This window comes from Neoarius graeffei, chromosome 5, assembly GCF_027579695.1.
Source record: "Neoarius graeffei isolate fNeoGra1 chromosome 5, fNeoGra1.pri, whole genome shotgun sequence".
In the NCBI taxonomy this organism is placed as follows: Eukaryota; Metazoa; Chordata; class Actinopteri; order Siluriformes; family Ariidae; genus Neoarius; species Neoarius graeffei.
The window spans coordinates 17,982,314-18,009,980 of record NC_083573.1 but is presented as its reverse complement, the minus strand read 5'-3'; the positions used below and the strand labels follow the sequence as shown (position 1 = coordinate 18,009,980).

Genomic DNA, 27,667 nt, shown 5'->3' with positions numbered 1-27,667 from the left:
TCTGTCTGTCTGTCTGTGTGTCTGCAAGATATCTCAAGAACCAATGGATCGATTTGGACCAAATTTTGTACGTGTTGCCAATCACCCAGGAAGGAAACCATTAAATTTTGGAGGTCAAAGGTCAAGGTCATGGCAGAACTTCGAAATTTTCGCCCAATGTATTTTAATAGGGAAAAGGCGGGGTTTGCACTCGTTAGAGTGTCCCTGTCTAGTTTCACCTTCAAATTAACTGCTCAATCCTGGAGGTTCACATACTTTTGCTACTCACAGATATGTAATATTGGATCATTTCCCTCAATAAATAAATGATCAAGTATAATTTTTTTGTCTCATTTGTTTAACTGGGTTCTCTTTATCTACTTTTAGGACTTGTGTGAAAATCTGATGATGTTTTAGGTCATATTTATGCAGAAATATAGAAAATTCTAAAGGGTTCACAAACTTTCAAGCACCACTGCATGCATTGGAACGACAAGGAATGAAGGTGAGCAGGAGCAAAACAGAATACATGTGCATCAATGAGAATGGGGATGAGAGCATAGTGAAGATGCAAGGAGCAGACGTAAAGAAAGTTGGTGAATTCAAGTACCTGGGGTCAACTGTGCAGGAAAATGGGGGCTGCGATAGTGAAGTGAGAAAGAGAATGCAGGCAGGGTGGAGCAGTTGGGGAAGGATTTCGGGAGTCATTTTTGATAGGAAAGTCCCAGCAAAAGTGAAAGGTAAGATGTATAAGACAGTAGTGAGACCAGCTGTGATGTATGGATTGGAGACCGTACCCTTAACGAAGAGACAGGAGGCAAAGCTGGAGGTGGCGGAGTTGAGGATGTTAAGGTTTGCGATGGGAGTGACAAGGTTGGACAGGATAAGGAACGAGTACATCAGAGGGACAGCACATGTGGAGAGCTTGGGAATTAAGCTAAGAGAGATGAGACTGAGATGGTATGGGCACATCCTGAGAAGAGATGCAGAGCATGTTGGAAGGAGAATGTTGAGGATGGAGCTGCCAGGCAAACGAAAACGAGGAAGGCCAAAGAGGAGATACATGGATGTGGTGAGAGAGGACACGAAAGTGGCAGGTGTGGTAGAGAAGGATGCGGAAGACAGGGAGCAATGGAGACGAAAGATCCGCTGTGGCGACCCCTAATCAGGAGCAGCCAGAAGAAGAAGGTTGAAAATCATGATTGTGAGATAGTAAGACATTATGAGGAAGCTTCCTTTCTTCCCTTCTTAAATATGAATGGAAGCATAGATTTCAGTGTTAAGCGGAAATGAAACCTTTTGTATAATTGTGCTACTTGTTAAAAGCATCTTAAGTTTTACTGAATACATCACATGTTCATTTGTTTCAGCAGGGGTTTAACTGGAATAACCGCAGGATACCCTTGAAGTGAACGTGTAGTGAATGGATGAGCGTTATGTCACTTCCTGACTCCTGATCTTCACCTCTTACCTCTGAAGGAAACTCAGCAGGGAACCAATCCCCTTACAGTTACAGCACCCTTCAACCAATCATCTTGCAGGTCTAGCATGCTGTACCCAATCCCTTGCAAAGACAGGACGAAGTGGGCGGGCCAAGACGTTGGTCTTGTAGGTTGTCCCATACATTCTACCGGTGCTTCATAGCCCTGTAATTGGACTGCATTGCACAACGTGAGTAGAACACGAGGCCAAATGAAATAGATAAATAAACTACTGAACTCATAGGCTGTGTTTTAGTGTTGTAAATGTTATTATAGAAGAGGTCAGGGAGGTTTAGTGTGGGATTATAGTTTCCCTTCACGACTAAAGGCAGTGTAGCGTTTTAACAAGTGTTAGCATGTTAGCAATTTAGCTCACCTGCTGTCCTGTCAAGTGAACCGTGCACCAAGAATTACTGTGTACTTCATTATTATTAACTGGCCTTTTCTCCTCAATTTGATGTTGATTAAAGGAGGTTGTTGACAAAAAGCTGTTAGCTGCGTGTTATTTTTGTCCTTTGGTGGTTTGGTAGCATGTTTCAAAACTAGCAACAGACCTAAGGTCAAGGGCCAATCTCCAAATGCGTACAATTTGAAAACAAAGCTCCCTACATAGGGTGTAGACGCCTTGTTGTTTTATAGCTTGTGTAGTGTACTTGTATAGGAAGTAGAGGCCATTAAGGATTCAGCCCATGGCACACTGCAAATAATATGCTGTGTGAAAAATTAATTGAATTAACATTTTTATATTTATATGTTGTCATTTCTTGGAGACAAAAAACAGTGTTGATTTCACTTCTTAAAACATTTCTAGCAAGTTTATAAATAGAATTATTATTCGAAACTACAATAGTAAATTGGACATTTATAATTTATATTGTATCTGGAACATAAGATTTCTACTGATGCCTGGATCTCATCTTACAGTCTCGAGCAGTTGAAAGGCCCTAATTAAAGTGGTGTATTATTTATAATATTAGCCTGAATAACTAACTCTAAATTGTGTGTCTCAGTATGGGCAGTGTGTTGGCTGCCACGTCCCCAAACCCCCCTGCTTCAGGCAGTGGGAGCAGCAGCAGCAGCTCTCAAGGGGGTCCAGGCCTGATGGTGCCTCCTGGCTTCACCATGCCCACCATGCCATCATCTGTGGGCACCGGTGCACAGGCTGGCACAGACACAGAGTCCTCTCTCACCAACCCAGGCACATTTGAAGAGTGCCATCGGAAATGCAAAGGTAGCTACCAAGAACGTCGATTCTTTAACCAGTTTTCCACAGGACCCGTGAGTGCTGAAATACCATTAAGAACATTAAATCCAAAGAACACGCTGTTGAGTGCTGAGTAGAAACTGTCACATTCTTACTGTTTCATTTTTCTGACCTTCAGAGGTCTTCCCATTGCAGATGGAGGGTGTGCGACTGGTGGTCAACAAGGGTTTAAGTAATCACTTCCAGGTCAGTGTTATTGCTATCTCTTAGGTTATGAAATGTGCTGTGAGAATCATAGCCCCCTTTTTTAAATACCTTAAAAGCATCAGTATTTTCATGATGCTACACTGTAAAATTATCTCATGTTCATGAATCTAGTGTGATGTGAGTTTACTAATAGTTGCTTACTAGTTTCTCAACTTAGGTACAGTACATTTATAGTACTGTTCAAAAGTCTTAGGTGCATGTAAAGAAATGCTGTAGACCAAAAATGGCTTTAAAAAATATTGAAATGAAATGTTTCAACATAAAAAAACATACTGTAAACAGCAGCAAGCCATAATGATTTGAGTGCAATCGGCACGCTGTTTTTCACAGAGTCTTTGCACGTATTCTGTCAGGTACTATGCGGCAGTAGGGGGGTCTAAGTGCAGGAAGAGTGTTTATTAGTATGCGTGATATTTACAAAAACAAAACACAAACGACACCAAAAGCAGAGTCATAAACATGGCTACAAACAAGCGTAACAGTGATGATGATGATGATACTTCCCAAAGCCTCTGCGTCCTTATGTGTGCATGCTGATTGCAGTCAAATCAGTATCAGGTGTTTCCCTTAATCACTGGCTCCCAAGCGTGCGCGCAACACACTTCGAAGGATCCCCGAATATAAATGCACTTTAAGTCTCGGTGAAAACGGCTCTGTAAAGACACTGTGTTGCTCATATTCACTTCACTGTATAAGAATGAGCTCCTTGCTGTAATTGTGAATATTATTTTTGGAATTCTTACCTTCGTGGAAATTGAGTGAGTATACCATAGGGTTTTTGACCTCTCCGTTCAACACTGATGTCCCGCTGAATGTGTTTTGCCCCCATTTTCCCTTCTACATTTAGAAATTTCTCTATTTTTTCCCCCGATGATGAATTATCTCATCTCATTATCTGTAGCCGCTTTATCCTGTTCTACAGGGTCGCAGGCAAGCTGGAGCCTATCCCAGCTGACTACGGGCGAAAGGCGGGGTACACCCTGGACAAGTCGCCAGGTCATCACAGGGCTGACACATAGACACAGACAACCATTCACAGTCACATTCACACCTACGGTCAATTTAGAGTCACCAGTTAACCTAACCTGCATGTGTTTGGACTGTGGGGGAAACCGGAGCACCCGGAGGAAACCCACGCGGACATGGGGAGAACATGCAAACTCCGCACAGAAAGGCCCTCGCCGGCCACGGGGCTTGAACCCAGGACCTTCTTGTTGTGAGGCGACAGCGCTAACCACTACACCACTGTGCCGCCCCATGATGAATTATTTTTGGTAAATTAAAAAAAAAAATCTTAGGTCTTTGTTTTGTTCCAAACGATTTGCATGTCCAAAAACGCAGCAAAGCCTTCCCATACTGATCAGTAATGATTAACTCAGCTGAATGAAGCACTACATGCGTGCCCCCTGTCATGGCGGCGTAGTTACTGTTGCTATGGGGTCACTTGCAAAGCTGTTTTGCAAAATTGACGTGTTTGATCACCTTTTCTCTGATTTAGTTGAATTCAGTGACTAATAATCTATAATTAGATATTACGACGTGATTATTTTTACACATGCACCTGCTGTACTCGGCTCCCCGGAATTTTGTAAATAAAAACATGGTGGAATCACTGAGGGGATTGAACTAGTTTTATTGGAACTTTTATTGATGTAACTCTTCAATAATTACTAGAAAAATGGTGATTCTCAACAAATAAATATTCAGCTTGTCTTGTCAGACAGGCAGATGCGGATCTGACTTCTCCGGACCAAACAGTTGCTTGTCCCGGACAGTCGGGCTACCGTTAATGTCGAGCCCTGCATGTAAACAGCTTAGTAGGAATATTGTCTTTTTCAGAATAAAGGTAAAAACTGGAATATGGTGTGTGTGTAGTGACTGACTGCACAACTAGACTTCAAATCCTAAGTTCATTCGCTAGCCCAGTGGGTAATGTGCTGCCCAGTCCCATGTTATGCTTAAGTGGAAATCCAGTTAATTAGGCTAACATCATTTTACTCCATATAATTAGTCAATTATGTGCATTAATACAGACTGTTGAAAATAAGTGAGTACTTGAATTTTTGGGCGGCACAGTGGTGTAGTGGTTAGCACGGTCGCCTCACAGCAAGAAGGTTCCGGGTTCGAACCCAGTGGCCGGCGAGGGCCTTTTTGTGTGTAGTTTGCGTGTTCTCCCTGTGTCTGCGTGGGTTTCCTCCGGGTGCTCCAGTTTCCCCCACAGTCCAAAGACATGCAGTTAGGTTGCCGTGGGGCAGCCTTGGGCTGAGGTGCCCTTGAGCAAGGTACCGAACCCCTGACTGCTCCCTGGGTGCTCTGGTGTGGCTGCCTACTGCTCTGGGTGTGTGTGCATGTGTTCACTGCTTCAGATGGGTTAAATGCAGAGGATGAATTTCACTGTGCTTGAAGTGTGCATGTGACGAATAAAGGTTTCTCCTTAAAGGTTTCTTTTTTTTCTCCTTAATCACTGGGAAAGGTGACTTTATGTAGCTAGCTAAAGTATTTCACCCGTGAGTTCTCTCATGCACTTAAAGACGTGAAGGATTCTTGCTAGTGAATTCAGTAGTGTTCCGTGAAGTGATTAAGTGTGAGGTGACTGTGTGTTATGCTCAGTTTCCTTTCATATTCCTGATTCTGGAACTATTGTCTACCATCACTTCAAATAAATTAATGTTGAGTATAAATTGGCGTGTCACAATTCACCCAATTTACAATTCAGTTTGATTCACAATATTGGGTTCATGATTTGATTTTCCTACGATATTTTTGAAAAAAAATTAAATGAAAATTTTATGACCAAAAAAATGCAACATTTATTTTCTGATTCTTTATCAACTTAAATATTCCTTTTGTTAAATTTAAATCAGTTTTTCATTTTCTTAATACCCAGCAATGATTTACCCACGTTTATAAAACATGAAGTAAAATATAATTGCCTGATCAGGGCTCATCATTAACTTTTAAACCAACTTGCCCTGGGGGACAAGTGGGAGTTAATTTCCACTTGCCCCCTATTTTGCAAGGAATACTTTTTTTCGGAAAACCATAGAATAGTTGTGAATTGCAACAAAAAATGAAGATCACACATTGAGTTGAAGTTTGGTTATTGATTAAGTTTATTGTTAAGTTTGGTTATTGGTTACTTTTTACTTGTAACGGACAATAACAATTTTATCCAAAATAGTTTTTCCTGCCTTAGTCGATTTATTTCCATTTCACATGCATGCAGCTGTTGTAAAGTTCAGTGTGTTTATGTAGAACTCTCTCAGACTGTAGGTTCATTACTCGATAATGTAGAAATCATAAAATAGAAATCCATAAAGTTTGTATGAAGAAAACAATAGGGTGCCAAGACTTTTGAACAGTGTTGTGTTTGAGAATATATTTTCTGCACAGAAAGGCCCTCGCCGGCCACGGGGCTCGAACCCGGACCTTCTTGCTGTGAGGCGACAGCGCTAACCACTACACCACCGTGCCGCCCACCTCTAGGTTATTAAAAAAAAAAGAAAAAAAGATATGTTATTTGCCAGCTGGGAAATCCGTATCGTGAAATACCGTGACCGAGGTCTTGAAAGTACTGACCGAGGTCACGGTATTTCACCATACGGACCAACCTTAAGCTGGTAAATAATATATTTATGTTTTTCTTTACCAAATTCTAACAGAAAACGAGAGCGCCCGAAAGGGAAAACCATGCCGAGGCGAGCCGCCATTTTGAATCCTCATTCATGGCTGTAATGCAAATTGCTTTCTCCTCGGTATACAAGTGCACTTCCATGGCAGGAAATCTACATTTTGTCACCTATGTAGTCCTCTATTTATACAAAATTGAGTCATTCAGGATTCAGCCATGTTTTTGCTCTGCGTTAGCAACAGTTACAGGTTTTTAGCCTTCTCCTTAAATGTCTTTTTATTTCGTCTTCATCAGGGTAGTAAAACTTGCTTTCGCTGTGAAGACTGTTGTTATCGCTATCCATGCTGTAAAATTAATGCTATTATACTGAGAAATGCGAAAATAAATGTTGACAAAAATTGCTACTATGTTTTTTTGTTGTTGTGAACGAGCGAGTCGCCAGAGGTCCGTAACCGGGGTCCGTATCGTAGGATACGGACCTGCTCGCCAGCCAATCAGAGTGCAGGATTTGATGGAAACCGGACCGCGAAAAAAATAAATATAAATATTTTGCACAGGACTGTGTTCCTCTGATAACAGAAACAAAGCTCCAGCTCTCTCTGCTCTTAATCTGTTCTGTTCTTTCAGGATTTATTGTGCATGTCACTACTTGAGTTTTTTTTATGCCCGAGTTGTTTGAAACCAATCTGGGTTTTCTGTGTCGAATAACAAAGCGGCTTCACCTGTAAGCAAATCAAACACTTTCATGAAGGAGCTAACTCGAATGTGAGCAGAAAAAAAAATAAAACGAGATTCTTAAGCAAACTCTTCCATCCTCACTTCCGACTCATAAAATACATTTTAAATACAATTGTGAATTTCTCTGGAGTTTTCAGGCTGAGCTCCTCTCCTCATATTCTTTAACCACTAATTTTCTCGTTGTTCTTGAAGCATTTGCTTCTGTTTGTTAACATTTTTCTTGATAGCGGGGAGATGGTAATGCCTTTTATCTATTTCTATGTTTGAACAAGCAAAAACAGCGTAAAAATTAACCATGTTGAAGACAGATTAAGCCTTGCTTGCATGAAAGACGGTGTCTGTCTGACCCAGCTGTAATTATCACGTGATGCGTGACGTCATGCACAAGGGGTCTATAAACAGTATGTGTACCATACTACAACAGCGGGGCTATATAAAATAACTTGCAAAGCAGTAAATGAAACCGAGACTAAGAAAACAGCCAAGACATAATGGCGGATGCATAGTGAGAGATGCTTTTAGGAACTGAAATAAAAGGTCAAAAAGCCGAATTTTTGTGGTGCTAGTTCGTAATATATGCTTGTTCCAACTTGCCCAGTTGGGCATGTCGGGGGATATATCCCACTTGTCCCGGGCAATCGGGCAGTCCTAAATGTCGAGCTCTGCTATTAATTAATTAATTGAATAGGCCTTTTCTTAATAAGCTTTTGTGAACATTATACTACCTGCATTTGCTTTACTTTTCTTTAGCTTTCAGCAGTCTGTCAAAAGAGAGCTCTGATTTCTTGGTAAATCTGTTTGTACAGTCAATTACACAACAGCGCTTTCCCAGTTTAGATCTGTTTTTTAATGCAGCAATAGAGCTGTATTACTTCTACCTACAGTGAAGCCATGTGTATTCCCGCTATTGTATGTTATTTCTCCCTCTGCTGTCTAAATACCACAGTTACAGCTAGGAAAAACTAAGAGATTATGCAGCCTGATGATAATGATGATTCATCTTTTATTTTGTATTTGAATCATCATAAGTTTGTATTGTGATTTCTCATTACATACCTAATTACGAATGATTCCTTCCCCCTGTGCCTCTAAAGCATCCACAGTAACTGCACAGTGATAATAATGATAAGAACAGTAAGGTGAACTGATTGGTCACCACTTAGCATGGGCTAATAATCATTTTAAGAAAAGGAAGAATTACATGTGACCTCTGGCTTTATTGCTACAGGTGAGCCACACGATTACACTGAGTACCATGGGAGAATCCGGTTACAGGTTTGCAGCCACATATGTTGGGAGCAAGCAGACGGGACCTACTGAGGTGAGCGTTCTTACTTTAGTAAACTGTTTGAGAAAATTTATTTATTTTAATGGTCTTTCTCGAGAGCATCTCAGTATGTAATGAAGTACTGATGGCTTAATAAAATTGCCATATATTAATAAAATTGATTAGGTATAATTGATATAGGAAACTTTTAAAGCAGGCCTTCTACAGGCCAACATTTTTTCAGTACTGATCCATATGATTCTGTCCACAGTTGAAGTGCTGTTACATGGACATCACTGTAGGATTTTAAACTGGCGCAATGTTAAATATAGATTTCTTATAAAGCAGAGATGGAAGTGTTGTGCAAAGATCATACACCAATCAGCCATAACATTAAAGCCACCGACGGCTGAAGTGAATAACATCGATTATCTCATTATAATGGCACCCGTCAAGGGGTGGGATATATTAGGTAGCAAGAGAATGGTCAGTTCTTGAAGTTGATGTGTTGGAAGCAGGAAAAATGGGTAAGCATAAGGATCTGAGCGACTTTGACAAGGGCCAAATTGTGATGGCTAGATGACTGGGTCTAAGCATCTCCAAAACAGTACATCTTCCTGTTGAAGAGAATCTCGCAGAAGAGCTACTTTAGTACAAACTGCTGAAAAAGTTAATGCTGACACCTTTCTGTTTTAGCCAGCATTCACTTTTTCAGCAGTTTGTGCTTCAGTAGCTCTTCTGTGGGATTGGACCATATGGGCTAGCCTTCGTGTCCTATGTGAATCAATGAGCCTTCAACCCCCATGACCCTGTCGCCGGTTCACCGGTTGTCCTTCCTTGGATCACTTTTGGTAGGTACTGACTAGGGCTGCACAATATATCGAAAAAGTATCGATATCGCGATATCATAGTTTGCGATACACATACCGCAAAAATTACTTAAATTTCGATAAAAGGCACATTTTTCTGTGCCGTCCAATCACATTTGAATCTCAACGGGATAACTCCGCCCCCTATTGCAAAACAAGTAAAAGCCTCGTGGTGATGGCGGAAGGCGGGAGCAAGTGTGGTGAGACAAACTTGTGTGAGGAGGAACTGGTTTCCAAAAAAAAAAAAAATGCACGTCTGCTATTTGGAAGTACTTTGGATTCAGGAGGGATGATGTACTGCAAACTCAGGTACTTTGCAAGACATGTACCTGTAAAACAGTGGTGGGGCGGCTCACTGGGACAAACACTGCTGTACAGAAGCATAAAAACATAAAACCGCGCTCTCTCTCACTCTCTCTCTCTCACACACACTACCTCTCACTCTCACACACACACTACCGCTCGCTCACTCACACACACTACCACTCTCACTCTCTCTCTCACACACACACACACACACACACACACACACACTACCGCTCGCTCACTCACATACGCTACCGCTCTCTCTCTCTCACACACACACCACTGCTCTCTCACCCGCATGTGTTATTAACAGATTGTGTTTGAGTTTATGGTGAATCTGTGTCGCTCACCTTCATCTCCCGGGAGCCGCTGAAATTGCCGTTTTGAATGCTTTATGTTAATGTAATGTAGTTTTCAGTTTTTTGTTTACTTCAACTTAAGACATTTTCTGCTGCGCTCACAAAAATTAAGAGATTTAAAGATGATTGATGGACACCATTGCAGGTGTAGCCATGTTTTTCCAATAAAAAATAATGTTGGAATGGAAGCGATGCATTGGGTGGTTTTTTAAAATGCTAGATACAGGGCAGAACGGCGAGTAGAGGTAAGAAAAACATTATATATTTAATTATCGTGATACATATCGATATCGAGATATTCAGTCATGTTATTGAATATCGCATATTTTTCTGATATCGTGCAGCCCTAGTACTGACCACTGCATACTGGGAACACTCCACAAGATGTGCCGTTTTGGAGATGCTCAGACCCAGTCATCTAGCCATCGCAGTTTGGCCCTTGTCAAAGTTGCTCAGATCCTTACGCTTGCTCATTTTTCCTGCTTCCAACACATCAACTTCAAGAACTGACTGTTCTCTTGCTGCCTAATATATCCCACCACTTGACAGGTGCCATTGTAATGAGATAATCAATGTTATTCACCTCACCTGTCCGTGGTCATAATGTTATGGCTGATTGGTGTATGTGCCATTCTTTATTTTTTATAGTCATTTCCAGTAATGGTTGGTGACATGGATAACACGGGCAGTCTCAATGCACAGTTTATCCACCAACTGACCACACACGTACGCTCCAAAGTGGCTCTGCAGGTAAGTACCACACACTGGAGGAATGCCTCAGCCAACACACGCACTCATTTTGTAGTCCGTTATTTATACATGGAGTTTTGTTACCTCCATAATAATAAAATGGAGTCAGTGATAGTTTCACATTTAGAAGTATTTGTACTCAAAGGCACAGTGTCAGTTAAAGGATTGAGAAAAGTCAGCATTTGGAATCTGAGCGTTTTGTCTATATAACTATGAATAAAAACATTTACAGCATAATCATGTTCTGATTTAAAAACCACAGAAAAAGACTTAACTTTTTTCCAGCCTATTTGTGGGAAACAGTTAACAGTAGTATGTATTTACAATTTACAGTATACAAACACGAAATGCACAGAGCTGTATTTCTTGTGCATTTGTTTTCAAGAAAACTTCATTCTGTAATCAGTCACTCCAGCAGCACTTTTACAGGTATAGAGATGGTCCAGAATCCCACACTTCTGAAAGTATTACAGTTAATAAAGAGGAGAATAATGTATAATAAATCTTATGCGGATAGTGTGTGAGTAAACACTGAGTAATCAGCTAAAAACAAAAAAAGCCTTTATAACTAGCAGAGATGTCCACATCTCTGCTAGTTATAAAGGTTTTCTCCGCCTACATAGACGGTCTGCGCTGGCTACTTGATCCCAGGAAAAAAAAAAAAAAAACTTGCCTTTCAATGTTCAAGCAATTTATATAGTCTCCGCTGCCCATAATTTGCTGCAAATCCAATTATACCACCATGAAATTGTCTTCAATTCCGGTCTAGCAAGACCGGAAGTGATGCCATATTTGTTGATCGATTCTCGCGTTCTGATCGGCTGAGCTGGACCACGTGACCACGCCGTCACGTTTGTAGTTATGTTACAGAGCCAGGCAGCATACTACAGAGGGTAACTGAGAAAGCCAAGCACACGCACATCTGGAGGGAAATTTCATACAGATATTGCAAGTATTTTACAGCGAAATGGTTAGTAATTATTATCTGAGAATGTACCAGAAGCCACCAGAAGGCATGGAAATTTCAAAATTTTCTGCATGCCCCCGATCTCCCTAGCATTAGCGCATTAACGTTAGCCACCTACTACTTTTTTTTTTTTTTTAAGCCAGCTACTTCAGATTTTCTGGAGAACCCTGAACTAGTATGTGTTTTCATTTTCACAATCCACATATTACACTGTTCAATTTGTAGTAGTAGTAGGATATTTACTCGTTCGTTATCTCTAGCCACTTTGTCCTGTTCTACAGGGTCGCAGGCAAGCTGGAGCCTATCCCAGCTGACTACGGGCGAAAGGCGGGGTACACCCTGGACAAGTCGCCAGGTCATTACAGGGCTGACACATAGACACAGACAACCATTCACACCTACGGTCAATTTAGAGCAGGGGTCACCAAACTTTTTTCTCTGGGGGCCACATTGTCATTCCTGACTGTGATGGGGGGCCGGGGTCAGGTCAGCTATATAACATAGAATTGTATGACCCAGACAAATATGACCACCAGCAGGCCTCATTGTGTAGTAGAGATTACTAGCCTGGCACAGCCATCCCCACTACTATATCAACACTTGATTCCTGGCACATATTTGTTTATCTTTACTAGTGGTTTGCAAAAGTAGTAATCGAGTCTTCACACCCTGTTTTAATTTGAAATACCACAGATATTCCATTTATTTATTTTCTAATAAAAATAACATCAAATCTGTCAAGGTAAGAAACATCTGCCTAGTTGAGGTGATTGACACTGGCAAAGGTGAGTGGAAAATTATAAATTGTAGGTAGGCCTGTTGATATTATTAATAATATTAATAATAATTGTGTGCAGCACTTAATAAAGGTCAAATAAATAGGCCTATAAAATAAATACATTAAAAAAACCAGTGAAATTATAATAATATTTTATTATAATAGATCACAGCAATAAGCAATAGATCACAGCAGTTGTGCTGTGTCCTGCACGTCATTGCTCTCATCCATGGCCAAAGCAAAAAACTCGAATTCTGACGCTTTCTCATTCAGCTGGTCATACACGTTGTCCCCCAAATCTTCGGTTCGCCTGGTCATAGTAGGTGCGGAGAGACTCACCGCGTTGAGCGCATCCTTCTTGTCGGGACACACCTCCTCGGCCACAGCAAGCACGCATACTTTAACAAAGTCCCCATCAGTAAACGGCTTTCCATGGGTAGCTAGGTGGTGAGCTACCTTATAGCTAGCTCAGACAGCAGCCTGGTTGATCTGGGTTTGGCGAAGGAATGCATTCTGTTGTGCAGCCAGTCCGCATTTCATCCTCCGAATCCTGTCTTCTCTTGTTTGCCCTCGCAAACTAGCATACTCTTTGTGGCGGGTTTCATAGTGATGACGCAGATTATATTCTTTGAAAACCGACACACTTTCTTTACATACAAGACAAACTGCACGGTCCTTACACTGAACGAAAAAATAATCTGTGGTCCACTGTTCTTTAAAAACTCTGCACTCTCTGTCAGCTTTTCGCTTACCGCTCGCCATTTTGCTGTCCTGAACACTGACAGTTCTCTGCGCGTGCACTGCCTGTCACCGCTTGATCGCGAGCATATGATGAAAATTCGGAAAATATGAATAGTTCATTTTATAACTAAATATCAATTTTAATTGATAAAATCAACAAAATACAAGATGCAGACATGTTATTATTTGCCAAAAAGCAATTAAAAAAAATAGGCCATGACCACTTTTGGGGATTGCCTCATAGGGCCGGTTCAAGTGGTGGGGGACAGAGGGGCTGGAAGGCCGGTCAACGGGGGGTGGCGGGCCGGAGTCGGCCCACAGGCCGTAGTTTGATGACCCCTGATTTAGAGTCACCAGTTAACCTAACCTGCATGTCTTTGGACTGTGGGGAAACCGGAGCACCCGGAGGAAACCCATGCGGACACGGGGAGAACATGCAAACTCCACACAGAAAGGCCCTCACTGGCCACGGGGCTCGAACCCAGACCTTCTTGCTGTGAGGCGACAGCGCTAACCACTACACTACCGTGCCGCCCCAGAATATTTACTCATTTATAAAGAAAATATTTTTGGAACTTAAAGGTGACATACCCGTTAGCTGTTAACACAGTTCCCTGAGGTCTTAATGAAATGTGTGTGATATGCTTTGGTTGAAATATCACAAGGATAAAGCACCACAGCTCCCTTCTCACTCTGTCTAAACAGCCCTGTTCAAAACAGCTGATTTGAGTGCCTGTTCCTTTAAATGATAATGAGCCACTGTTCACCCTGCCTACCTCTTCAGCCAGCCAATCAGGTAGCACTGTACTCTTGAATATTCATTCACAAAGACAGTTCTCAAGCCATGAGTGGAGATACTCAGATGAGGGGGCGGAATAATGTTAACGAACTGCTTGTGACATAGGAAGTGGAGCCCAATCTGAACGGCTTGTTGAAGCTCATGTTTTCTGAAATAGGTAGAACAAAAGAAACTGACTCGATGTCTTATTTCAGAGTTTGAGTTAATAGACACTCTAGATACCCAAATGTGCACAAGCACTGTAAAAGGGTTTGTTTGTTTGTTTTTTTCCCATAATGTCAAGTCAAGTCAACTTTGTCAAATATGCTATACATGCTCGACATACAGCACAGATGAAATTTCAGTCCTCTCTGACCCACGGTGCAAATAGGCAATGCGGTAAATAAAAATAAAAATAGAATAATTGAAAAAAAAAAAAAACAATATAAACAGTATAAACACTCTAGATAGGAACTAGACATAGACTAAACACTCAAACAATATAAACAGTATAAATAAACAGTATAAGCACTAGATAAGAACTAGACATAGACTAAACACTCAGACAATATAAACAGTGTAAACACTAGATAAGAACTAGACAAAGACTAAACACTCAAACAGACAATATAAACAGTATAAACACTCTAGATATGAACTAGACGTAGACTAAACACTCATATATACATACACACACACATATATATGCACACACACACACACACACACGCACACACAGTGTTGGGCACATTACTTTCAAAAAGTAATTAGTTATAGTTACTTTTCCCAAAAAGTAACTGAGTTAGTAACGGAGTTACTTTGTCATAAAAGTAACTAATTACCAGGGAAAGTAATTATTCCGTTACATTTTGTTCCCCCTCAAAAAAAATCAAATTCAGTTAGTGTAATCATAATAAAAGTGAATGTTAAATGTGTTTAATGACTGAAATGGACACTTAACAGAACCAATTAGTAATGTTATCTACACTATATTAATATTTTTGTGGGACAGTGTGAGATAAGACATCTATCAAATTTAATAAATTTTAATAACTACAAAAATAATGTTACTAATTACTGGCCACTGACGAGGACAAACGCTTTGTTCCTCGACATAATGTGTATTGCACATAGACACTCTTGCCTTTTATTTCAAGTAATGAAAAGTAATGGCTGTATTTCCATTGTGAAAGCGCAGTGTTGGGCTGACCGCTCGCCATTGCTGTGTCTTCCGATTGAAAGAGCGCGCAGTAGTGCAGTAGGCGTGGCCTACCTACGTATGTTGTCCAAATCTACTCTGATTGGCTTACTGTGCCGTTGTCTCGTGTCTCCCCGCCCCACACGAAAGCAGAGTAAAGAAAGGCTGAACGAGCAGCGTGCCAGATGAGAACAGCTTTAATAAAGTAATGCATAGTATTTTATTGTAAGTAACGGGAACGGCGTTATAACGATGTAAAAAGTAATTAGTTAGATTACTCGTTACTAAAAAAAGTAACGCCGTTTATTTCTAACTTCCGTTATTCCCATCACTGCACACACAAACACATAATATGTGCTCTTTAAGACCAAAATGTGACTCTGAGCTGCTTTATACATACATACCGTGGTTTTCATCAGACTGAGGTATTGTCTTCTCTATCTGTTTCAGACACAGCAACATAAGTTTGTGAACTGGCAGTGTGACACAGAGTACCGTGGAGATGACTTCACTGCTGCTATAACACTGGGCAATCCAGATGTTCTTGTTGGATCTGGTGTGTTTCCGATGAAATAATTATTGACTCGGGCAGCATGGTGGTGCAGCAGGTAGCATCAGCGCCTCACAGCTCCAGGGTCCTGGGTTTGAACCTGAGCTTGGGTTACTGTTTGTGTAGCATTTCTGTGCATGTTCTCCCCATAGTCACCTGGGTTTCCTCTAGGTTCTCCAGTTTTCTTCCAAAAAAAAAAACATGCAGGGAGGCAGATCGGCTGTGCTAAATTGTATGTGAGATGGACCGAAGCCATCTGGCGTAAATTCTCCCACCTTGCATCCAGTATTCACAGTACAGGCTCCAGATCCACTGCAATCCTCACCAGGATAAAGTTACCTCCTGAATAGTTTTAGGACATCCTTTCACATAAGCTGACTATTTCACTTGACCAGAACTAATATAGAGATACCCAGCACCAAGTTTTATTTTTGAAATGCAGAGCCCCATATTATTTTTCAGGAAAGAGCAAAGTGAAAATAATAAAGTTTTTACCTTTTTCTGCATGTCCCTAATGAAATTTAATGTTTTGTGTACATTGCATTGTTCAGTTTTCCACATAATATTAAGAAGTAGAAAAACCTGAAACAAATAAGTTGTCCTCTTGGTATTGAATTAGTTAAATGATAGTTTAACTGTCCGAGTCAATATCCATTTCAGATTTTTGTCGTCACCGATAGTTGACACTCCTTAATCGATGATTTAACCGTTAAAAGGTAGGCCTATTTAGAATGGATGGAGTGAAGAAGAAGAAGCCTTTATTTGTCACATGCATGCTCAAGCAGAGTGAAATTCGTCCTCTGCATTTAACCCAGCTGGAGCAGTGAATATACGCATGCGCACACACCCAGAGCAGTGGGCAGCTATGCTACAGCGCCTGGGGAGCAGCTGGGGGTTAGGTGCCGTGCTCAAGGGCACTTCAGCCCATTGCCGTCCCATGTTAATCTAACTGCATGTCTTTGAACTGTGCGGGAAACCGGAGCACCTGGAGGAAACCCACATAGACACAAGGAGAACATGCAAACTCCACACAAAAAGGTCTCCGTCAGCCACTGGGCTCGAACCCAGAACTTTCTTGCTGCGAGGCGACAGTGCTAACCACCGTGCTCCCCGAGTGACTGTGACACCAATACAAAAAATTCTTTAGAAATTAAAAGTGCTTTATCACCCCCCTCCCCCAAATGCAAACAATTTATAACTTATGTAGATAATTAGCAAGACATTGCCAGACTTTGCAATGAACAAAACAGATGAACAAAACGAAAAATATTTAATCGTCCAGTGCCAAGTGCGCTTAACCGGCAGGTCCAGCAGCCTACGTCTCCTGTGTAGGACAATATTGTAAAACTCAGGCCTGTTAAAATGAACAGCAAGTGGGCACACTTTCTAATGTATAAGCACAGAGTGTGCTGAAACGAAAACCAGCTCTGCTATCGGGTATGTCAATTTAATTCATGATCAACAGCCAACATTTTAACAAAACGAAAGGTTGTCGCTTTCACACTTCCAAAAAAAAAAAAAAGACCCTCTATTTTAACCCGGACAACTTGTTGACTGATTTTATTCAGAAATAGCAATGTCAACATGCTTGTGCACTGTCTATTTACTGTGAGACCTGCAGCGGCAAATACCCACTCAGATGGCATCGATGTCCCCGGTTTGCTCCTGAAAACCCTCTCCACAGACCACACGAATGCGCAAAATGTCTTTCTCCAACATTAAACAAATTATCTGAGTTATCTCCTCAGACCACTGGGATTCACATTTTCTCCCAGCTAACATGGAGGGCAAAGTTTGTCGTCCTCGATCACACAGTGCTTATGGATGTTTACTTCGCAAGTGGTACTGCATTGCAGTTGTACTACTGCTACATTTCAACACTGCCTAATATAGCTTACATATAACCGCATCATCCTTTCTGTTGAAATGGTCCCAAACAGAACTACTTTTGGCTCGTTTCATTTCGCTCAGACTGCAAATATGGCTATAGCCTGTAGGCACCTGTATTGGTTGCACGTGTTGATACGCCCCCATGAATTGATAAGCTGTAACATTGGGCCCTGTCTCATCTTTTTTTTTTCTGTCTCATCTTTCTCTATGTTCTGTGCATTTACCACACTGCAAACTTTTATCTTTTTTTTTTAATTAATGGTTTAACTGATAGTATTAATGGGTTAAAACTCTTCTTATCAGTTAAATGGTGAATTCTGAACATCTCTATTATATGGATTAAGAGAAATATTACCGAATTATAAATATAATAGCCCTAAGGCCTACTCATGTATGGATTAAATTAAGGAAAAGGGCAGGTGGGTATAACAGCATCTTTATGATTTGTCTGCTAGGGATTTTAGTGGCTCATTACCTTCAGTCTCTGTCGCCTGCCTTGGCTTTGGGGGGTGAGCTGGTGTACCACAAGAGACCTGGAGAGGAGGGCACAGTCACCTCGTTCATGGGCAGATACACAGGTATGAAACAGACCCCACACGTTTGGACACGAGGGGTAAGCTGGGATGTTCAAACACTAATGGCAGTGAGGAATAAAACACTTTGGGACATGCTCTTCTAGAAACAGTTGGTTGGTTGATTTTCAGATAACAGCATTTCCCCCCCTAAAAAGTGTTTTATTCCTTACATAAAATATCCCCAGGATCTATAGCGACTTTACATGCTGCCTGTTTTCCTCTCAGGCACCAATTACGTGGCCACACTGACAGTTGGAGGAGCAGGTGCTCATGCATCATACTACCACAAAGCCAATGATCAGGTAGCCTTGGATTTTGTATCAGCTTTATTTAAAACTATAGCTCATTTTAACTGAATGCACCAATTCATCTGCCAGCGTACTTACGGCTGCAGTAAAATATCCACTCTTCTGTAACGTCAGGTGTTTGACAGTATGAAGTGAATGAAACTTTCCTCTGCGAGTCACAAAGGTTTTGTTTCTGCAGTTGCAAGTTGGAGTGGAGTTTGAGGCGAGCACACGCATGCAAGACACAAGTGTGACTTTTGGCTATCAGGTGGACCTGCCCAAAGCTAATCTTCAGTTTAAAGGTACTAATAAATGCACTGTATAACTTCCTACAGTAGCAGAGTAATGAATACAAAAGGGTCATTCCATGTCAATTCACACACCCTCCCCAGTGACACCTCTTCAATTTGCCTGATATTTATTTTATTAGTGCCTTATGATGTCAAAAGAAAGAATCCAAAATTTTAGCTTCCTAGCTGGAACGTTTTTTGATATTTGGCCCTTCAAAATTTGGGTGCCACGCCCACTTTTGGGGTCCGGGAATTGTACACTTAATTTGCAAGCATTTTTGGAGGCCCATATCTTTTGTTCTAAGGGGAATATAGACCTGTAAATTGCTAGATCTATGTATTCTGGCCCTGTCTATCAGATTCTGCACCTACAAATAGCACAAGTTTACTAACTTTAGAGATATTAACCCCTTAAAAGTGTTTTTTTTTAAATGACTTTTTTTTTTGACATTTCAGGGGTCCATATCTTGGAAAGTTTTTGTGTTGATGGGGTTTAAACTGATTTATCATCATATTTGGGAACTATACTGTGTACTTAGAGAGTTTCAGGGCACTCAGAGGTTTGGTGGGGGTACAGGAGGGCCCCAAATATGGCTTCGGGACAAAATTACCATTTGGTACGTCCTACTTCAGGCCATTAGTTGGCCATGTGGGCACATGATGACTGGAATGAGCCTTTAACACTATCAACAGACAACTTTTATCAAACTTTTAAGCCAATAAAAACTTTGATTATCCAACTCCTTCAATATAAACTAAGCATTTTTGTATATGGTACTGTTTTTGCATATTTTCTGAAAAATCCGAAAAGTCCAGAAAGTAGGTCAGCTATTGTTTTAACTGCCAATTCAAATCAAAAGGTACTAAAACACATTCAAATTATAAAATAGTAAGATTAAAACAAGGATATCACTGAACACATATATTTGAATATATAAACTGACAGTTTACATTTATTAACCCTTTGCACACTGTACACACACACGTAACTTAAACTACACTTACTTAAGAATAAATTAGTCATGTGATCAGATCAGACAATTTTAATGAGGCATGGACGCCATTTACTGCTGTAAAATACATGTAGGCACAATACAAAATGATTCAATTCAATTTAAAACCATAACCAGGCTTGCTGACTGACACTGACAATTAAGCATGAATGTACTTTGGAAGAAGCATCTCAATTCTTTCTACCTTCATGTTTATAATGATTATAATAAAATAATCTTTATATATATATAAAATTTCCCCTTTTTACTAATTGATATGCTAATTTTCCCCACATGAGTGGCTAGGGGCCCCTTCCCCTTTTCTTGAAAAAAATACCCTGATGAGTCTAGGTTTAACTTCCAGATCGGATGTCAGAACAAATGTAGTAAAGCAACCAGGATGTTTTTCTTGGGATCATCCCCTTGTTTGCATCTTTCCCTTTCCTGTTTGAAAGATGCATTTAACTATTAAGTGTATAGTGGTCAGAGTTTGGTTGGATACAGGGAAAGGTGTCAAATGTAAAAAAAAAAAATTGTCAATATAACTGATGGGGTATTGGGTATAAATAATCTTCCCATAGATTAAAATCACTATATGGGTGTGCTTTTACTACCTTAAACATGAATAGGCAGTCAAAACAACAGTTGACCTACTTTCCGGACTTAGGATTTTTCAGAAAATATGCAAAAATAGTACCATATACAAATGCTTAGTTTATATTGAAGGAGTTGGATAATCAAAGTTTTTATTGGCTTAAAAGTTTGATAAAAAGGTGTCTGTTGATAGGGTTAAAGGTTCATTCTAGTCATCATGTGCCCACATGGCCAACTAATGGCCTGAAGTAGGGCGTACCAAATGGTAATTTTGTCCTGAAGCCATATTTGGGGCCCTCCTGTACCCCCACCAAAGCTCTGAGTGCCCTGAAACTCTCCAAGTACACAGTAGAGTTCCCAAATATGATGATAAATCAGTTGAAACCCCATCAACATAAAAACTTTCCAAGATATGGACCCCCAAAATGTAAAAAAAAATTGTCATTAAAAAATCCACTTTTAAGGGGTTATTATCTATAAAGTTAGTAAACCTGTGCTATTTTTAGGTGCAGAATCTGATAGACAGGGCCAGAATACATAGATATAGCAATTTACAGGTCTATATCCCCCTTAGAACAAAAAATATGGGCCTCCAAAAATGCTTGCAAATTAAGTGCGCAATTCCCGGACCCCAAAAGTGGGCGTGGCCAGGGCTCGAAATTAACTTTTTTTCTTTGTGTCCCCCAGTGGTCCCGAATTCTGTGTTGTATTGTCCCGAATGGAAGCAATAGTGTCCCCATTTTTTTCCTCTCTGAAATAACCAGTGGTTAATATTATCATATGAAGTTACTATTATATTTGTAACTATGCAATTTTGAACCCTTTATATCATTTTTACAATAAGTCACAAGACACAAGCGACACATGTCCAATACATCATCTACTTCAAAATTACAGTTATTGCATTTTCAGTTTATTAAACTTTGGCGATCTCACTGTATGAATAGATACCCGTTTATTTAAAGGGGCCAACTAGCTCATTCAGAAAATGTTTCAACTCCCTACATCTGCAGTACACTTTAGTTGAAAATAAGACCCCTTTTATGTTCATTTCATCTACTTATACCTTGAATATCTGTTGGCACTTATAAGGCCAATTTATAATTTTCACCATTACCATTATCCATTTTTATGAACTTTCCGTTATCCATTACCGTTATCCATTTTTATGAACTTTCCGTTATCCATTACCGTTATCCATTTTTATGAACTTTCGCTGCCGGGTGCAAACGTTAGCAACATCAGCATAGTGGCAGGTCCGAGCCTAGTTGTGCTGCTGACTGACTAAACTTTCTGAACTAGAAAGACACCAAGAAAACTCACTTATTCTGTTGAACGGTATCTTCCGTCAATATCATCCACATCATTCCTGTTGTATTTTATAACGTGTCTAACAGTGTTCATTAAGTTCATTCAGTTGCTAGCGTTGCCTGCAGACCAGGCGATGACACTTTGGATCCTGAAGGTCCCGGAGACGTTATGTCTGGGCTTTCAGTTTCTTCCCCGCGGTCGGTCCGCTTCAACCACTTAAGCATTTTTGTTCTGGCAAGAGTCGGTGCAGCGTGTGCGGTAGCAATTCCATTCCAAGTCCATATAATGCGGACTCCGGCCGAAGATTCTAGAACAGAATGCGCTGCTCTGTAGCCTACGGATGCAGATGCATCGAAAGTGAAGCTACTATGTATTTTTCGCTGTTAACGTTTTAAAATTAAAATTGACAAATTAGGTGAATGTCTACGTATGTGTTACGGCTTTGTAAATAATATTAATGTAGAACTTTTTTTCTAGATCTATTTTTTTCCATTGTCCCGGGATTGTCCCAGATATGATAATTTTGTGTCCCGATGACATTTTTTATGGTCCCCGGGACATCGGGACACCATTAGTTTCGAGCGCTGGGCGTGGCACCCAAATTTTGAAGGGCCATAACTCAAAAAACGTTCGAGCTAGGAAGCTAAAATTTTTGATTCTTTCATTTGACATAATAAGGCACTAAGAAAATAAAAATAAGGCAAATTGAAGAGGTGTCACTGGGGAGGTTTTGGGCATTTGTGTGAACTGACATGGAATGACCCAAAAGTGACTGATTTTAGTTTGAAATATATTTGTTGTATTTTATATTGTGAATAATACAGTGTAACTTCAGACATTGCTGAATTTGCAAAAGTAGATTTAGTAAAATGTAGTAAAAAAAAAAACCTTTCACATGAAATTCCGCAGGTTCATTAGACAGTAACTGGGTGGTAGGGGCTACGCTGGAGAAGAAACTGCTGCCACTCCCGTTGTCTCTAGCTCTCGGCGCCTTCCTGAACCATCGCAAAAACAAGTTTCAATGCGGTTTTGGAGTTACTATTGGTTAGACTTGCACCAGGAGCAACAAATTGCAGCAGATCTGCATTTCAAGCAGACGTGAACTGGTGCAGAGAGACAGGGGGACATGGACCAACAACCAGATGGACTCAGATTCTCCCACAAGCACTGCGGAGTACACATATGGACTACACATGAGGACTACAATAAATCAGGCTAAAGTGACCGGCGTTTCATATTTGCCGATCTACTTCATGTGAAAAGAAACGGATCATGATCAGACAACATTAAAATATTTAGAAAAAAAAGTTTCATGTTTACTCCTAAAAAGGTGCCTCTAGGTTACATAATGATGCAGTTTTTATGTGCGTCCCTGATGATTTCTAAAGTTTGTTAGGCTCGAGATGTGCATTTCATCTGTGACACACGTGAAAAGGAAGCATTTAATCTGTCAGCCTTTGGACTTTATGTTCAAAATAAGATTTAATCCCTACATTTTATTAAAACTGACAATTTACTCTCTGTCCCAGGCAAGCTCAGTGATCAGGTGCACAATAAAAGCAGAGAGTAAGCCAGCCAGCTCAATCTCTCTAATCTCCAAGTCGTAGTACACTGTACTATAATATGCCATGACAGGTTCCGTGTCCCTTTGTCTCTGACTTGACAAAACTGTCAGAGCTTGGACCGGCCTTGGGACAAATTTATATGCTGGGTTCATATTCATGATCATGCAAGTATTTTTCAATACCAGGTCAAATCAGGAATTCCTTTTTAATGTTGAATTTCTTGTAATTGCTGTAAATCATTACGAGGGGCTGGAAGGACAGGAAGAAGAAAAAAATAAAATCTGCTTTGGTCATTTCATCGGTCATGTTAAGTGCGTCACTGGAGAGACTGGTATGTGTTTCACTTTTCCACTGGGTTTATATGTACTGTTGGTGTTAGTGGTGTTTAACGAGATTGAGTCCAATTTGTAAACCTGTAAATCTAAGTTTTTTTTTTTTTTTAAGTCACAGTTCAGTGTTCAACAGGAGACATGGTGAAGCAAAGACTCCACTGGAGAGTACTTTCTTGTCCAAATAAATCCTGCTTCCAAAATATTTATAGGTTTGATTCTCAAAAAATAAGACATGGACACCCAAAGTGCTTGGATGAGTCACTGCTGCGAAATTTGAGAAAGTGTTTCCAAGCGGCTAGAGATAATGAGATGAGATGATAGTGGGACACCTGGTGGACAGCTGATAGAATGCAGACAACCGAGAAGATTTGCACTGTTCCACCACTATGACAACTAGATGAAACTGTGACAGTGCGCTTCATCCACGCTGTTGTCCATCTGCATGGAGTGTGTATCCTGTAGTCTTCACTTTCACTGAGTTGATGATATTGGGATGGGGAGGGACAACTTTCATGGCTGTTGTAATAGGTTAATTGTATTACAGTAACATTTATATAGAATTTAAATCAGGTTCTGGTTTGAATTTGTGAATGTGCAACCTATGCTGTTCAGATGTGAAATCAATAAAACAATATGAACAATGTTTAAACAGGGAGGGCTAAAGTCCACAGTGAATAAAATCCCTGCAGGTGTCATGTACCGTATGAATATGCCTAGAACGCAGATGACCATGACAGTACGTATATTTAACATTTATTTTATTTTTAGAAAAGCTAACAAGACATGTATACAAGTTTTTTTGATCCAACAGAATTTTTTTTTTGCATTTGCTTACTGAATGAAGTAATATTTTATCAAGTATACCATGCACCGACAGGCTCTGGTTGAAATTATGGATTCTTTGTGAGGGGCACAGCCCTGAAGAAAACTGTGCTATGCCAGTCACCGTAATGAATCCATAATTCTCAGTGCATGGTATATTTAGATTTATATCCCTCATCAAAAAATTCCAAACTAAGTGTTAGCGACAAAGAATTAGAAATAAATCTGGAAAAAAAAATCAAATCACGAGTCATGATCATTATACGTAGATGTATGCGCGCACACAAACGTTCATGGAGCCACAGCTGTGACTCAAGTCGGCTGTATAGCTTGAAACTGTGACGTCAGTCCATGGTATATCCAGGATATACCATCAATGACTCTTTTTTTTAAACGGTAGACGGCCTTTCAGATTTTTCAAGTGTAGGTCATAAAAAGAATTTTCCCAACACCCAGTTATTTTTGTTTAGTGAACCGAAAGCTACTGAATTCGAATCACAGACTTCCAATTTTATGAGGTTTTTTAAAATAGAACAATTAATGAATTTAGAGCCACGTGGGGCCTTAAATTCTCCACTATTTTTTCCTGCTTCACCATGACGCAATTCAAGATACTACATCATGCATCGCATGGTGGGCTTTCCCCCATTCACGCAAGATATTGTGGGATACAAATTTGAAACAGGAGAGAAAAACTGAGGATGTGTGCGCAAATTAAATGCGAAAGACGTTATGTTGTGAAGGAAAGGAAACGCAGGGCCAAACTAATAAATATTAGCGGTCAGTGAGCACCTCGGTGTGATCAGCTGTTCGTTTAGCGACAGAATGATGTAACTGTCAGCGCACGGTCAAGGTAAACCTGTGCATGCGCACATGGACTTCCTCTGTCTGCTTGACATGAGTGATTTCATGCATATTATTTGCTAGGGAATCCACTCATATTAAATAACTTCCCAGCCACAGAATGGCCTGATATTTTGTGAGATATTACAGAAATAAACATATCACAATGACCAAATTTCACAAAATCAAAAAACCGTCTCGCTTTAATTTTTGACATCACGAGACTGATTAAGCACTCTATGATGGAACTATTTGTCACGTGAGCCATCCTTGGCCAATCCCTGCATGGGAATTTTTTTCATGAGGACTATAAATAAATATATATTACATGATGGCGCAAAGATATGAAGTTTATCTTTGAATGGTGAATGTACAGTGGGGCAAAAAAGTCACGTCAGTCACCAATTGTGCAAGTTCTCCCACTTCAAAAGATGAGAGAGGCCTGTAATTTTCATCATAGGTATACCTCAACTATGAGAGACAAAATGAAAAAAAATCCAGAAAATCACATTGTCTGATTTTTTAAAGAATTTATTTGCAAATTATGGTGGAAAATAAGTATTTGGTCAATAACAAAAGTTCATCTCAATACTTTGTTATATACCCTTTGTTGGCAATGACAGAGGTCAAACGTTTTCTGTAAGTCTTCACAAGGTTTTCACACACTGTTGCTGGTATTTTGGCCCATTCCTCCATGCAGATCTCCTCTAGAACAGTGATGTTTTGGGGCTGTCGCTGGGCAACACGGACTTTCAACTCCCTCCAAAGATTTTCTATGGGGTTGAGATCTGGAGGCTGGCTAGGCCACTCCAGGACCTTGAAATGCTTCTTATGAAGCCACGCCTTCGTTGCCCGGGCAGTGTGTTTGGGATCATCGTCATGCTGAAAGACCCAGCCACGTTTCATCTTCAATGCCCTTGCTGATGGAAGGAGGTTTTCACTCAAAATCTCATGATACATGGCCCCATTCATTCTTTCCTTTACACGGATCAGTCGTCCTGGTCCCTTTGCAGAAAAACAGCCCCAAAGCATGATGTTTCCACCCCCATGCTTCACAGTAGGTATGGTGTTCTTTGGATGCAACTCAGCATTATTTCTCCTCCAAACACGACAAGTTGAGTTTTTACCAAAAAGTTCTATTTTGGTTTCATCTGACATTCTCCCAATCCTCTTCTGGATCATCCAAATGCTCTCTAGCAAACTTCAGACGGGCCTGGACATGTACTGGCTTAAGCAGGGGGACACGTCTGGCACTGCAGGATTTGAGTCCCTGGCGGCGTAGTGTGTTACTGATGGTAGCCTTTGTTACTTTGGTCCCAGCTCTCTGCAGGTCATTCACTAGGTCCACCCGTGTGGTTCTGGGATTTTTGCTCACCGTTCTTGTGATCATTTTGACCCCACGGGGTGAGATCTTGCGTGGAGCCCCAGATCGAGGGAGATTATCAGTGGTCTTGTATGTCTTCCATTTTCTAATAATTGCTCCCACAGTTGATTTCTTCACACCAAGCTGCTTACCTATTGCAGATTCAGTCTTCCCAGCCTGATGCAGGTCTACAATTTTGTTTCTGGTGTCCTTTGACAGCTCTTTGGTCTTGGCCATAATGGAGTTTGGAGTGTGACTGTTTGAGGTTGTGGACAGGTGTCTTTTATACTGATAACGAGTTCAAACAGGTGCCATTAATACAGGTAACGAGTGGAGGACAGAGGAGCCTCTTAAAGAAGTTGTTACAGGTCTGTGAGAGCCAGAAATCTTGCTTGTTTGTAGGTGACCAAATACTTATTTTACCGAGGAATTTACCAATTCATTAAAAATCCTACAATGTGATTTCCTGGATTCTTTCCCCCCCATTCTGTCTCTCATAGCTGAAGTGTACCTATGATGAAAATTACAGGCCTCTCTCATCTTTTTAAGTGGGAGAACTTGCACAATTGGTGGCTGACTAAATACTTTTTTGCCCCACTGTATACATCATGAGTGAAATATTTTTCAACACGAGAAGAAAAACCTCACATCTTCACACCGTGTAATGTTCTTTATAATATATGGACACAGCCACAAAAAAAGGCAAGTTAATCATCTCTCTCTCATTATCTCTAGCCGCTTTATCCTTCTACAGGGTCGCAGGCAAGCTGGAGCCTATCCCAGCTGACTACGGGCGAAAGGCGGGGTACACCCTGGACAAGTCGCCAGGTCATCACAGGGCTGACACATAAACACAGACAACCATTCACACTCACATTCACACCTACGGTCAATTTAGAGTCACCAGTTAACCTAATCTGCATGTCTTTGGACTGTGGGG

The 27,667-nt window shown here is 40.5% G+C and overlaps 1 protein-coding gene across 1 annotated transcript; it reads left to right on the top strand.

The window, feature by feature from the left end:
- Window positions 1-1,566: 1,566 nt before the first annotated feature.
- tomm40 (translocase of outer mitochondrial membrane 40 homolog (yeast)) lies at window positions 1,567-23,665 on the top strand. The gene is made up of 10 exons (XM_060921350.1): window positions 1,567-1,650; window positions 2,471-2,691; window positions 2,843-2,910; window positions 8,529-8,621; window positions 10,750-10,851; window positions 15,764-15,869; window positions 18,209-18,331; window positions 18,554-18,630; window positions 18,815-18,917; window positions 22,712-23,665. Exons 2-10 carry the CDS (start codon window positions 2,472-2,474, stop codon window positions 22,849-22,851), a joined length of 1,032 nt encoding a protein of 343 aa, XP_060777333.1. The 5' UTR covers window positions 1,567-1,650; window position 2,471; the 3' UTR covers window positions 22,852-23,665.
- Window positions 23,666-27,667: the final 4,002 nt, after the last annotated feature.